Genomic DNA, 16704 nt, shown 5'->3' with positions numbered 1-16704 from the left:
ACGAGCACATTATTTCATAATGTAGTATGTATGTTAAAAACGAATGCACTATACGCTGACATGCTGTACGCCTGCTCGGTAGATCGTCTCTCCGTTTTCAGTCGTCTGCTGACCGTTCAACGATCTCGTGTTTGTTACGCGTTGTAACCGTGTCGTTTGTTGTTCGAATTGTCGGCGTCCATTGAATTATTTTCGTTCAAATCCGTGTGTGTGTCAACATCATAATATATCGTACGGCCCGGTGAATTTTAAATCCAATTTAACTTCTCTTTGATCAGCTTTAACTTCGGTGACCGATGCGTTTAGATTCCATGTCGACGTAAAGGGAAGTCAGTATGTCACAGTCGCAGTACTCTCGTGACACGGTCATCCATCTCGTATCTGGAGGGTAAATATTTTCAGACCACCTGCAACAAGTTGTCACCGTTTTTGCGATGAGCATGATGTGGTTTTTACTATTTCAATATTTATTCCAGGTTGGCTGGTACGACTGGTGCTGTGGTTACATGTCCATTGGAAGTGGTCAAGACTAGGTTGCAGTCATCTTCTAGCTTTGGTGCTACACGCTATGATTATGTGCCTAGAATTGCATCTGAAGACAGTGGCGGTAGTCGCATGACATGTAAGACAATCTCGTCGCTGCAGCGACGACGATATAACACCTTGAGCAGCGCTGGTGGCCGACACTCCAGCACACAAATACTAACATTTTCTCAATGTGGTGTAGGCAGCCAGAATACCAAATCAATGGGACTCTTACAGTGTCTCAGGTAAGAATGTTGAATATATTTGTTTGCTCTGTAGTAAACAATCATTATTAAATTACCTAATCGTAGCTACCAGTTTAATTGATCACCCAATTAATGAATATTAAATTCCTCCTGTACAAATTTAATTTAGAAACTGGATAGGACGTCACTATTTTTTTTTCTTATAAAATCAAATGATACAAAGTCTTTGAAAAATGATATATCTCACTTAAACCTTATGACAAGCAATGGCGTTTATTATAAGTTTTTTAAAATGTTGGCATGGGGAGTATTGATGTATATAATGTATTAATCCCTAATATAACTAATCTCAATTAAGGTAGGTACCTATTTACTATTCAGTATACTTTGAGATATACTTATTGAAATTAATAATTAAGAAATGCTTAAATACAGTTATCTATGGCTACGTTATAGGTACTTAGTGGGCTCCACATCATTTTTATAATTTTGCAAAAGAAAAATGTCATTGACAAAACTGATTGCATGTACAATCTGAACAAATTGGAGTACAATGAACTTAAATTGTTTTGTTTACAATCAAAATGCAATAAATTTTTTTTAGGTCCAATACACTGAAGGCTAAAATAATTTTAAATTAGGTCAACTAAGAACTTTAGTTCTTAAGCCTATACAAATTCCTGTGTACATTTAATGGAAGTTGTAATTTTATATCACTTTTAGTCTATATCATTGAGTATTGCCAGTATTGATAATATTTGAATAATCAAGCTTATGGTTAATAGTATAGTTCTAAATAGAGAACTTGTTTACTATAATTTTATTGTGTTTACAAAATCAGAAACATACCTGTGGCTAGGCCTAGCATATGTTATTGAAACTTGTTTTTCCTGAGTTGTGCTTTTTATTAGCATTGAACAAAGAATAATTTTATCGATTTACAATTGTCATACTAAGTTTATTTACTATTCAATTTAAAAATGATATGTACCTAAAATGAAATAAAATATATAACTGATAAGTAGCTAAGTAAGTATATAGTTAAATTTACAATCTGAATATATTTTTTTAAGTTGTATGAAAGCTGATAAACAATAACTAATGAACGCAATATTAATATTATCCATATAACTACATAAACCATAATTAATATATTAAAATTAAGTTTTAAAATTATTAGTTAAGGAACAAAATAATTTGATACATCAATTATGCTCGGTCTGATTTTCAATTATGATTATTATCGTCCATAAGTCATAACATTAATATTACCAAAAAATATGATAACCTTTAAATTAAACAACCATATAATATTAGATGATATTTTAACAAGTATGTTGTTGGTGACATTTCCAAGATAAGATGCATACAGCAGTACAAACTATTGCCAGTTACCACCTGCACAGAGTATACTTAAAAGCTTGTCATCGTTCATTCAAATTTTGAAGAAAAAAAAGCTCCAATATTGTTTGGTGTTTGTCTATGGACTAAGTCCAACCAACATGGCATTACCTTCTGTGAGCCAATAGATTTCATATTATTAGTGCCAAACTTATCAAATCTAAAAAAAACAATTTACATTCTTGGTTGACAATACTTAAATATTTACAAATACCTAGTACATAAAGATACCAATATTAGATAACACATATTATTCAGCTACAATACCTATACTATCTAAGTGTTTAGTACTTTATTACCTATAGGTTTTTATTTTTTATCATACTTAATAATAAATAATTTAAAGAGTCAATGTTTATATTGAAATTAATTATACTATTATTGGTTTAGTCAATGATAAAAAAACTACTTATAACTATATAATCCTTATAATACATTTATAATATTCTACTATAGATATGTATATGTACGAGTATGATGTACCTAAATAAAAATAATAGTTTAATAATCATGAAAATTATATAAAAGATTATAGTCTAAAATCAGTATTTCTTATAATTTTTTATGATTCTACGTACCAAACATGGTTTTATTTCCATTGATTAATAGATAAAATAGGAAAGTAGGTAAATACAATAATTATATTTGAAGAAGAGGTTATTTTATAATTAATAATATTATAATATATCAATGACCAATAAAATATTTTTAAAAAACTTGAAGGTACATATTAATGTTTTAATTATTAGCCTTGAGTCTTGACTATATAATGTCTATATATCAATTACAATTATATATATTACTAATAAAATCAAATGACTTATTAAAATGATTTCCAAGAACTGTGTTTTTTTTTTTATCTTTTTTGGTGAGTAAGTTTCTATTAGTTGGATGTTTTATCTTAGAATAGTGTTAAATATACAGTCATACTGTAATTAAATATTCTTGATTTTAAATAACGTACATTTTGAAAAAATAACAATGTTATATTTATATAATATTATATTTGGTTATAGTTGAATTAAGCACAATAATTATTATAAAATAATAAAAACATCTTATGAAATAAGACTGCATTTTTTTTCATGCCAAACGTTGAATTTAAACAGCAACACAGTTTATAACCACGATAAAGAAATACAGAATATATTGATGTATATAATACTTCCAGTGGTTTAACTCTTCCCAATCGCCAGATACCAAATAGCCTGTCGGGTCTCTCACTTCTGCGCAGGCGGCAGACGTGACTACGTGAGGGAACAATAAATAATATCGTACACTGTTCAGCATGTGTTTGCTGCGTAGTACACTAGTACGACGACGCTATCCTGTGTCTACAACTGTCTATATTATTATACATGTATACCAACGCGAGTAACAACCGGTTGTCCTTCGGATATTCGTCGTGACCTTTATTAGGTAGGTAGATTTATATTTTTCTTTTATCTTTGACTGTCTGCCTATTTTTGTACTTGGAATGGGATTTTGGTTTCTGCTCAACAAACAACGGTGTAAACAAAAACAAGAGTTGATACGCAATGAATAGCACGTAAGCCAAAATCGCCGTGGAGAAAGCCCCACTTGTCGCTTCTACCCTGACCCCTGTCGTACAAGGACTTATATAATAATTATATAATATTCAGCCGGTTTACCGGTTGTTAATTGTTATGATTTTGGAAGGTTATTGACATCTCCATGTCTGTTCTATTTTTTTTTAAGCCATGTAATATAATTGCTCGATCGGTATGGTGTGCATCAGCTGTATAGGTCACTACAGACTAACAGTTTTATCACCTAGGCCCTATGATCTTATGTGGTTTTAATTTTTCTATTTTCTATTTAAAATTACTCGTGGGATACATCTAATTCATGTAGTTAAAATCGAATTCCCATTTTTAAGTATATTTTCGCCTCTATTTAAATATTTATTCGTAAGGTAAAAGAAATAATTTATTTTAATTTAGGTAACTAATTATGATTATATATTATTATTTAATATACATAATATATTAGCGTATGAGTGTGAATTACGTTTGTGATGACGGAAACAGTGGAATTAAAAAAAAACATAAGCCACTAGTTTTACAACTTACAAGTACTATTAATTATTAAATTGTCTAACATTTGATTAACATAAATACATAATTATTGAAGATTAGTAATAATTGAATGTAATTGTATTGAACTATGCACAACTGTTAATACATATATTTATTCAAGTTTTTTTTATTTTTTAGCAATGTTAACAATATATTATGTTATAATATGTGTAATTGTGTCTACTTAAATTCATAAAACAAAATTATTATTTAATTACATGTGTTCGATCATAATTTGAACATTTGAATAGTATCAATTATTAAAATCGTTTTAAAATGCGAATAACAAAATATTATATTTTCATTTACGTATTACATGTTAGTAAAAAATATGAATGTACTCGTATAATTAATTTTATACTAATAAATAATAATCAAAATAAATAAACTTCATAATAGTTAAGATTATCTATACCTACATTAGTACATTTAATTAAATTAAAATTATATTGTATGTTCTTATCTTTATATTGTGTTAAATATATTATTAAAATTAACCCGATTAGTACACATGCATTTATAATATAATATTATACCTATATTTAAACGTAACATTAAATATATCAAAAATAGTGATAATCTATTTTACATTTAGATTCAAATTATTATCATTTCGATAATATTATAGTTTGATGATTATTGATTAATATATTTGAAAAAAAAAAACAATTTTACAGTTCACGTTTGTTATAAATATCTAATCCCAACTCGTATCATGTTTGCGTAATTAATTAGTTACATAAAATATCGATAATTTATAATATTGTACCTTCCATTTTACATCGATACTGTAGAGTGCTAGGTTGTCGATCCAAACCTCGATCTTTCATTTCAGCAACATGAACACTACAATTAAACTTAATACTGTATACGGTGTACCTTATATTATAATATAATATACAATAGTATTAAAATATCTATTGAGTACTATAGACTAGTAATGAATTAAACTATTAAAGAATAAATTGAATGCGCATATAACGTAAATATTGTAAGTGTTTAGTTGTTGGTGTTATTCCCAAGTGTAGCATGTACCTACTACGTACTATGTACATAGTAAAAATAAAATTTTCTTATATTTGTTATTGACCTGTTTACAAGTTTCGGAGTTAGGTACTTACTTAGTGCCCAGTGGTAAACAAACAATTATTTACTCGTCATTAAAATACATTCGTATTTTCTTTCTTTATTTATCCAGTTGGCATTTTTCTGTCTTTTTTAGGCACATAGTAAAAACCGAAGGCCCCAAGGCTCTGTTCAAAGGACTGGTGCCCAACATCGTGGGCGTCGCTCCGTCCAGAGCCATATATTTCGGGGCCTACGCACAATCCAAAAAGTTTTTCAACACCGTACTTAACCCGGACACACCGATAGTACATGTACTATCGGCGTCTTTTGCAGGTAACAATCTTTTTTGTTTGTGATGTATTTATAACGTGTTCTGAAAAAATATATTGATAATAATGTAAACCACTAGGATTTAAAAAAAATACCATTTGAACTATAGTATATATAAGTTTACTTAGTTCATTGTATGGAATTATACGTTTTTACGCAGAAATAAATTTGAATTACTCAGTTTTTACTGTTTTTATTTTTAAATAGTATATTATACAACATCTATGCACGCACTGTTTGTCTTTATACCTATGAATATTTTGCTCCTACCTGAAAATGGAATAAAATCTTTAATTTCTCGGTATGAATTCCCAATGCGACAATTGGCAAGATTTTTTTGTTCTAATTATTAAACAACTAATAATAGTAGACCTAGTTTTACTTTAAATATTATATATAGTTCAGTGTTGGGTAGTAACTTAGTAACACAAATTACAAATTACTAAAACGAAATAACTTTTGCAGTAACGCTGTAGTAATTTCATTATATTATTTTATTACTTTTAAAAGTAATTTTTATGGAGTAACGTGGTATCTTCCACGTTATTATTATAAGTTATGAATTTAGAATGTATGATAAAAACTAAGGGCTAAGATATTTGAGAAAATTTAAAAATCAATAAAATTTATTTGCGATTTTGAAATTTTTTATAATAAATAATAATCAATAATATTATTAAAGATTCCAGGAATTAATACTTATACATTTTGTTCATGTATAACATTAAGTCATTAACAATGCTTCTATTACTCATTATTCGGTATGAACGGATTTTGTAATTATTTTTTAAAGTAGTTTAATAAGTTTTTAAAGTAACGTGATAAAAATAATGTTGAGTAACACCAACATAATTTAAATAAAAATATTTAATGTAAGGAATAACGTCATTTTATTACTTTTCATCAGTATTTTACCGAACACTGAATTATATACTCTGTAGAATTATTTTAACAAAATATTATTAATACGTATACACTATACAATATTCACTGTATTTACTGTATTCACTGTGTTTCCAATCTATATAAATTATATTATTATCTTTTAAAATCAAGAGTTTTTACTTTGTAATTATTAAATTGTTGAGCTATATCGCCATAAAGCATAAAATATAACCTATGAACAATTATAATTAAATTCGTTTAATCAAAAAAATAACGAGAATTTATAGCTTATTAGTTGTTAGTTATTACTTATTACTGATAAAAAATGAAATATATGAAGTACATCATTACAAACATTCATTTAAAGAGTATATTTTACTTTCCTGTTTTTATTTAACAATTAATATAGTTTTTTTTATAAATTAAATTATAATTTTATTTTATTTGCGTTGTAAATTATATTTATAGCTACAATGCATTTCATTGTTTGTTTTTATTGTAGACCTTTTGGAATAAATGTTGATACATATTACATGTTTACATATTTCAATATTTGATATCATATTATAAATTGTTATGAACGTTGAACTATCATAAAATTTGTCAACAACCGAATGGACAAAAACACCGTGTAGAGTTAATACGCGTTTAGATTCGACGGTGAAACAAGTTAATCCAGTCGGTTTGCTTTTTATTTTACGGACCTCGTTCGCTCGCAGCGTGTAGGTAAAACGATTTTCAATCTATTTCGGTACATTTGTATTACTGTTTCGTGAATTCTTTGATCCCCACAGATTTCTGGCCACGGAGGTGTTTTTGTTTATTTTATCGACTGCAATAGTATATTCTATTGTCATGAATCGTGATTTCATAATATTGTTATAATATCGGCGAACGGGATTCGACTATTTGTAAACAAAACAGCCGCCGTTGGGGTAGTCGATCGGCATTATAAATTGTCGCAGGACCATCGCGTCATCCGTTTATACCGTACACGAGCGGATCGATGGCGGCGGCGCGAACGATATGAAAAAAAATCATATGTTCAGTGTTTTGTTTATTTTTCAAACGCGACTGTGGCGTTTGGCCTCGTTTCCATCGTCTGCCGTCGTTTGTGTGTTGTTGTTGTTGTTGTTATTGTCGTGTGCGCATTACGGTGCGTGCGCGCGCATCGTTTATCGTATGGTGGTTCTAGTAGCGGTGGCGGCGATCGTATCCCCCCCCCCACGCCACCGCATCACCGCTTCTGATTCGCATCGTCCTCGAACCCGCGCCGCCGACCGGTGAGAGTATCGTATTTTTATAATACATTTTTTCCGCGTAAATAAAAACGTACACGTTACTTTAATCACGTAGGCCGCGTGCGAGTTGAGTATCACGGCTGTGTGCCTAGTGTGTTTCGGTATGAAATTTTTTCCCGCAGCCCGCAATGAATACCGACACGCCGTGATGTGGACGCGCGGGGTGGGTCGAGCGCGCTCAGTAAACATGTAACAAAATTAATTATTTATTATTATTTACAGAATTATTCACGTTGTTCCGCGGAACATGACTCGTCAACTACACGTGTCTATCGTGTTTTTGGTATAATCTCCCGCGGAGTAGAGAGGATAATATTATTGAGAAAATTATTTACGATTGTTTTGTTTCACGCTGCTCAGACTCATTGGATATTTAAAATCGTTCGCTTGTGCCGACAGTAGTCACCGTTTGCATTTTATGTCCGTAAATGACTGACTGCCAAAATCACTACGTTTACGATAATATGGATACCCTGTGAGAGTAGGTTTGTAACAAATATGTATTTGAAAAAAAAGATTTTAAAAACAGTTAAAACCCGTTTTAGTAGTATATTATAATACGTGTATCCAATTTACATGTTTCAAGGAATATTAAAATACTGTAGAGCAAACAGGCTTGGAACAACTGTTGTGTGTTTAAAATATTCAAACGTTATTTGTCTATATTAATATTGTGATCGTTTTTTCAATCGTTATATAACCTTCTGCCTTAAGTACAAGTATAAATGTCTGTAAAACGTGAATTTGTAATACAACTACATTGGACATTTGGGATATCTTCCTCCCATTCCATGAATAGGTACATACATTTTTAGTCTGAACAGTACTGATAGATTCTTATAAGGTATAATAGTTTATTATTATATTATTATACTAAGTAGTTACAAGTTAAAGTGTGCAATGGCTAAAACGACACTATAGTTAATAGGCATTATTGCATTATGCGTAAAATACTAACATATTCTTATGTTTAAAATAATTTAAGAATAATAATATTATAACAATATTACAATATTACTTGTAGCCAATCTGTGGAAAACCTAATTATAATATCGTTAATAGTAAAAGATGACTGATGAATATTATCAAAATATGAACAAATTCGACGACTAACAATTTATTATTAATTATAGTCACGTTCTATAATTGTCGCCGTGCATATTGTGTTGGTATGACTGTTCATTTTTATAATAAAAAACTACTAGTTTTGTCAAATCAGATAGAAGTGAATGGTTGTTATACACTTATACCGTATGCGTATTACATAAGTTGTTGAGACAACTGTGATAGTTTTTATTTAAAACTAAAAAACATTTTTGTAAACGTTTTTATTTCTTTTCTGTGGAATCATTTAGTGTTAAATCGGACATTTTGAAGGTTCAACTACTTGCTTCTTATAAGACGACTGTAGCATACTAGGTACTTAGTGCTTACCGATTTTCAAAAATTATTATACATAAATAATGCATTTAAGAATAAAGATTGTAATTTTTACATAATAAATAAAAATAAATAAATGTATGTATTGTAATATTATACTTGCAATTTTCTTTACATATTATGTATTTATATGTATTGTCAGATAATTTAAATTAAAATAGCATTTAATTGTTTATTAATTTATTGCTCTTCGGATAATAATAAATAGTATTCTAATTGGCGTTCATCTAAATTTTGAATGCAATTGCAAAAAAATTACATCTTTCTTTAAATGGTCAAGATATTAAAAAATTGAACATAAACGTAACAGGTTGGATGTTTTTTTATAAAAATAAATTACAAGTAAACAAATTAAACCAAAACATGACTATGTAATAATGTAATATGATAGCATATTATTGCGCAGCAAATACTCAATACTCAATATTATAATATGATAAAATATATAGTTGGTACAGAATTCTTCAATGACAATCAATTGCATAATTTGAAGAAGTATTATATACTGTACTGAATTAGTATCTAAACTAGGTATTAAAACTTGTATTTAATTTCAATTATATTATTTTAAATAATTATTATTAAACAAATTAATAGTTAACTATTTTTTTTAAAAGCAGGGTATGGGCATTTTAAAATTAAAATTGTATTTATAACTTGCCTAAAAACTTAAGTATCAAAAAACACCTTTCGACGTACCCTATATATTACCTTTAAAATTTATAATAGACATTTTACTCAAATAATTCAAATAACAGAGTAAACGGATTCTTCTTAACGTAACATTTTCAATATTTATGTGTTAGTTAAAACGGAGGTAATAATAATATGATGGGGGACGAGGTGGCCGAGTGGTCTAACGCGACGGATTCGGCACAGCCGGTCCGAGTTCGATCCTCGACCACTGGGCGGCATTTTTCTCCGTGCAAGTCACGGTGTCCGGAGAACAAGTGCCGCCATCCCCCCACCCCGGGGCACGGCAGAAACCTACGGGTGCCCCATTAGAAATTCTGCCAAACACAACACACACGTGTACCAACCTACCCAATATAAAACCTACCAAACCTACCCAATATAAAAAACCTACAGTGCCCTCCCCACACCCAATGGCCTATGTTGCCGCGGGTTACCCAATAAAAAAAAAAAAAAAAAAAAAAAATAATATGATGTGGGTATGTTTTCTTAATATATATTTTATATTGTAATGAAAATATATAATAAATTATATTTTATTTTAGATTCTGAGCGAAGCGATGAATGTATTGATTTTACAATGTGTTTTATTTTTTTTTTGTGTCTGTCATCACCTTTTAGGACAGTAAAAGTGCTTGGATTTTCTTCAACGGTACTTTTTCTGATAGGAAAGTGAATCAAGTTGGTACTTTGGGGGGTCTAAAGTAAAAATTTCTCAGTAGTTTTCAAACGCGACGTGGAAAATTAAGGGAAAACGGGAATTTTTACGCAAAATCTGTTTTTGAGAAAATCGCTTTTGGTTTTTGGTGTAACTCTAAAACAAATGACCGTAGGTACATGACATTTTGACTGAATGTTTATATTAACATTTTCTACACACCATAACATTTTCCAAATATTTTGACTAATTTTGAGCTGTTTACGAACATTTTCAGTTTCCATTTTTTTAGTTTTTTTTTCTACAAATATCAATAACATTTTATTTGTTGGGTAAAAAAGCTTGAAAATTTAATAGAAGGCTCCTACTATATTATTACAATGACATTTGAAAAATATTAAAAATCCTTAGTCACAGTTTTTGTTTGTAAGCATTTTAAGTTCAAATATTGACAAAATACGAAAAAATCACGAAAATTAGCAAATTATTTTGAGTTGAGAATTCATAAAAAATTTTCTTTTTCAATCTAAGATTTGAAAATGTAATACAAGATTATCCATACGTTTATCTACCTTTATCAAAAAAAAAATGTCTACAAAAAAGTCAAATTAAATTTTTATGAGCATTGAAATTCATATTTTTACAACATTTGATATTCACTTGTAACGATTCTCGTGTAACGATTTTCTTATTTTGTTGTAATTAAAAAACGTATGACTGTAGATACTTGAAAATTTCACTGAATGTTTATATTAGCATTTTCTATACACGATAAAATTTTGAAAATATTTTGACTCTTTTTGAGCTGTTTACGGACATAGTCAGTTTTCAATTATTTTAGTTTTTTTTTATATAAATATCAATAAAATTTTATTTGTTGGGTAAAAAAGCGTGAAAATTTAATATACGGTTGCTGATATATCGTTCTAATAGCAGTTAAAAAATATTAAAAATACATAGCCTCAATTTTTATTTATAAGCATTTAAAGTTCAAATTTTGACAACATTTATCAAATTTATAATTTAATAATTATTTTGTAGTTAAAAATTTATAAAATGTTGCTTTTGTAGCTAAGGATTGAAAATTTAAAACAAGGTTCCACGTAAATAAGTAAATATATAAATTACTTTATTCAAAATAATATCATCAAATATACTTAGTAATATCATAGGCTGACTGACCGTTTTCGCTCAGAATCTTTTTTCTTATACGATGATATTATATCATTGAATTCAAATTTAACACCATCCATTACAGTGACCTACTTGTAACCTACTGTACAGCAGAGCGACATCCTCTTACCCACCTTTTTAATATTACTCTTAGATTTTGTAAATGGAAAACAATTTTTATTTTTTATTTTTCCACGAGTTGTATAGAATATTTATTTTATACCCATTAATGTTTGAATACTTCATTATTAATTACAATAATGTATTAGCATTATTTTTTTATCTATATTCGATAAATTCTTGATTAAATGTCGTTAAAATATTTGTTGATATTTTCAGGCTACCTTAATAATAATTTTGTGTCGTGCGTTTTTTTATGTTTATACCGAAATGCAATAGCAATGATAATATGCATATTGTACCTGATGATAGCATTTATTTGTTTTTATTTTCACATGTAAGATTAAATTTGTTTGAATTAAATATGGTCTTGTTTATGTGTTTTGGTGGCTCCTGGTACAACTCGTTAAAAACAAATTACATTAGTGTTAATTGTTGATCATGTTACTCACGTTAGTGCGTTTAACCGGTTACAGTTGATTTTTCACGTCCCGCCAAAACGCAGTGTTTTATGTTTTGGCGTCATTTTTTTTTTTAATCTTTTTGCAATATCAATAGTTCATATTTGAAATAAAACCCCCCTCTGGTCTCTATGTTGTGAACATAATAAAACATGTAGCCACGTTGTTTTACAACTATAATTAAAAATACAAAAAATACTCGAATCTACAGTCAAAAATCGATCCAATATTGCAATAAGATATTGATTTTAAATTTAACTTTAATTATTACTATGGAATGGGTACTAGGTAGTGATAATAGTTATTTGTTATTACGTTCGAAAAATCAATGGTTGAATATTGGTTGTTATTGTGTTTCGTGGTGTTAGGTGTAGAATCGCTGTGTAATTCAACTTTTGGTGAAAATAGCTACGTAATCGGTTAATCATAATAATATGATATAAATATATATATATGTATATTATTATCTACAGTATAATGGTAAAAATATACTACTATATTTATAAAATAGAAGCTTGAGAGTAAATACGTTATATAGTTTTATTTACGTTTGTCTGGCTCGTGACCATAGATAAATAAGTCTTATTGAGAAATTGCATTACCTTGGCTTCTATGCAAAATCCCGTTTTTGCGTAGACATTCGAGGTTAATAAGGTTATTTTATACATTAAAGTATCTGTCATTCCATCAGCTATGAGATCCTTATATTTCGTAGTATTCATAGTAATATTGTTCTATAATCTATATCATTTCAGTTAAAAGTTTTATACACATTGAGAAACATCAATCATTGTGGTTTGGTCGTTTATAGGTCATAGGATTATATTTAAGTACTTATTTACATCGTTTATTAATGATGTATTACAATAATTAATTAATTATAAATATAATTCGGGGTTTACAAATGATTTTAATTTTTAGGTTTTGCTTCTTGTTCAGCAACTAATCCTATTTGGCTGGTCAAAACTAGACTACAGTTGGACTTGAACAAAAATGGAAAAAGACTCACCGCTGGTCAATGTATCAGGCGAATATATAGGACTGGGGTAAATATTAATTGACTGTAATCCACCCTGTTAATATTAAAAAATATTATGTATATTAATAAAAATAAATTGCTATTGTGTATGTTCACAGGGCATAAAAGGTTTCTATAAAGGTATTACAGCTTCGTACTTTGGAATATCTGAAACTGTTGTGCACTTTGTCATCTACGAAGCAATCAAAGCGAGACTGATAGCAGCCCGTGTTGGACTTAATGAGTCTGAAGATAATACCAAAACCTCCAAAGATTTCCTTGAATTCATGATGGCTGGTGCCATTTCTAAGACTGTTGCTTCGTCCATCGCCTATCCTCACGGTAATACATTAACTTTAGGTATACGCCATACGGTATATCTAGTTAGCATAAATAGTTTAATGTAATCTTTCTCAAAATGCAACGAACACAAGAAAATATTTTTATTTCCTTTTATTAAAAGCAAGAAGCATGATATCAATTAGATAATTTATTAATATTACAAATTCAATTTTGTTTTTTATAACTTTATAACAAGTTATAAATTTCATGTTTATCTATAAATACAAAAAATAATCAAAAAATTTGGTACTTACGTATCGTTTACCGTGTTCGATATTAATGGTTTTGTTTTTCATGTGTTTATACAGAGGTCGCTAGGACCAGGCTCCGGGAAGAAGGTACCAAGTATCGAAGCTTCTTCCAGACTCTATTAACGGTTTACGGCGAGGAGGGCCTAAGGGGACTATACCGCGGTCTGACCACACAGCTGGTCAGACAAATACCTAACACGGCCATTATGATGGCAACATACGAGGCTGCTGTTTATGTGATGACTACGTATTATAGTCCTAACGAGGCTGTGTTCTACGAAGATACCGATGATCGTTACGAGTGATATTTATTGTCAATATTATATTATATGGTGAGTTTTAATTTATTGAACGTACAGGTACTTCTTATCCATGTATAGTTATTTGACAGTGGAGTAAAAAAAAATTCTGAAACCCAATAATCAAAAAAACGCATATTTATTACAAACAATAATTGAAGCAATTTCGGTTTATACATAACACGATTACACGAAATCCAATTAAAATTCCAGTGAAATGGTGTATCCTTCCTTTAAAGTTATTGTTATTATTAATATAATTCGTTTATTATTAATACATGTTTTTATACAAAATCAAAAGTATTTGATTGTACAAACAAAATATTTTGGTAAAAATTTAACTAGGTACCTACATAATCTGTATTATTCAATATTTTAATACGTATCTATACAAATTGACGTAATATCAAATTCTATAAAAATGAATAATTATAAATAACTATATAACTACTGCAGAGCTGAAATTTTACTTCATAGTAAAGTATTTTCAATCAATATCTGCCTTACCGTTTAGTTTATTCGCATGATCACAGTGCTTTACAAAGACATTTTATCCGGAAAATATTATACATATACATGAAAAAAAATGTACGCCTACCTAATACTCGAAGAATATGACACACCATACAAATATACAATTACCATTTGAAACATCCCTTTTCAAAAGTAAACAATACTTAGTAATATTCTAATAATATCAAAACTTTATATTTATATAAAAAAAAAGTAAATCAATTAGGTGTCATAATACGATTTTAATAATAAATAATATATTTTGTTATTTATTATTAGTTTATCACACTGATAATATATCTTTATAAAAATGATTTCTTTTATAATACGACATTTTGATAACCTTTCAATGGTCCGGTAATATAAAGAAGTAACAAAACAATTTTAAATGTCTTGAATGCAAATCTATTAATAGGTACTATTCAATGACGTCCGTTGCACGTCAAACATTTGATAAAATTGTTTTTCTATATACTATAGACAACCGACCAGCCAAACGTAATTCGTTTGCCGCACGTGATATAATATTTTTACATGCTGTTTATTTATTTTTTCAGGTTGAAGATCTCAACGTATCGCAATTCTAGTTATGTTGACATAGTCGCCTACTACCCGAAAATTTGCTCCATTTACTATTGAACAATCTGCGCACATAAGTCTTTGAAGAGCATAAGCCACATTTATTTATTACGTGATATATTTATTGTATTCCAACAATTTTTTTTTTTTCATAAGCCTATTCTCTCATCACATCCCTCTTCTTGTTTGCCTTCCTATTAATTTTCTTTTTTATATACTTATATTACAATTTATTAGTTAAGCATTTGTTTTTTTAGTTCATAATTTTTAAGCTGTCTGTCAGACAATTCAACCAATATTATTATTATTATTATTATTATTATTTATTGGCGTTAATTCTATTTATTATATAATTAAAGTCATTATTATTATACTTAGACACTTAGTTAATATTTATAAAACTAGGTAATCTACATCTACAAGCCTACAAGCAAGTCAGTCAAAGACTATCCTAAAATATACACATTTAACACATACTGCGATAGTATGAGTAGTATAACATTATATTATACCAAAATGATTATTATTAGTATATACTATATTGTATGTAATATTCAAAAATAAAGGTTCCAATGTAATGGGTGCAGAGGAAATTAAAAGTAAATTTAAGTATTACTGTTTGGAGATGAAATTGTCGAGTAAGAAATACTGTATCTTATGTGCGTGTAAAATATAGTCTTGTTCATAGTGTAACAACTATTATCAATGTTATTAAAACGATTATATTTGTTTTTATTATTGTATTTTGTGTATGAGATAATGTAATCATTTATGTACTTTTGACATATTTTGCTTTTAGTATATTAAAATTGTTTATAAAAGAAACTACACAAATTGTGTTCATCTGTATTCTGTTAAAGCATTGTGCTTGATTATAAAATAGTATTATATTAGTATAAATTTTATGATCAATGATATACCTATAAAGTTATTTCTGAAAATATATTTTTGTTTTAAAAATTTGATTTCCCTCTAATTAATCAAAAACACAGTTTGAGGATTTTTCAGGAATGGTATTTAATGTTTATACATAATGGATAAAAACATTTTGGTTTACATTATCTTATTAGTTATGAAACTGATTTTAGGTTAATTGTTTGTTTAGTGGTCTTGATGGAAATTATAAATGTTGACTTTATATTATGTATAAATTTCATTTAATAAATTTATTTATAGATTATGCTCAAATTACTTAAATGAGCTTTAGATTATCCATGTATAACTCATGTCACTACTCTAAGTACATATATTAATACTTTATTATAGTGACATGTACATTAATACATAATAAAATTATTTAAATCAAGTTCAAGTCCAATAATTGAAGAAGAATAGTTGTTAC

The 16704-nt window shown here is 28.4% G+C and overlaps 1 protein-coding gene across 1 annotated transcript; it reads left to right on the top strand.

Moving 5' to 3' along the window:
* The first annotated feature begins 22 nt into the window (after window positions 1-22).
* Window positions 23-16327, top strand: LOC132940725 (mitochondrial carrier protein Rim2). The gene is made up of 7 exons (XM_061008440.1): window positions 23-388; window positions 477-770; window positions 5454-5632; window positions 13282-13406; window positions 13498-13720; window positions 14029-14303; window positions 15341-16327. The coding sequence occupies exons 1-6, from the start codon at window positions 336-338 to the stop codon at window positions 14274-14276; spliced, it is 1122 nt and encodes a 373-aa protein (XP_060864423.1). The 5' UTR covers window positions 23-335; the 3' UTR covers window positions 14277-14303; window positions 15341-16327.
* Window positions 16328-16704: the final 377 nt, after the last annotated feature.

The sequence above is a fragment of the Metopolophium dirhodum genome, chromosome 3 (genome assembly GCF_019925205.1).
Source record: "Metopolophium dirhodum isolate CAU chromosome 3, ASM1992520v1, whole genome shotgun sequence".
Lineage (NCBI taxonomy): Eukaryota > Metazoa > Arthropoda > Insecta > Hemiptera > Aphididae > Metopolophium > Metopolophium dirhodum.
Note: the sequence above shows the minus strand (reverse complement) of the source record. Positions and strands in the feature narration are given on the sequence as shown.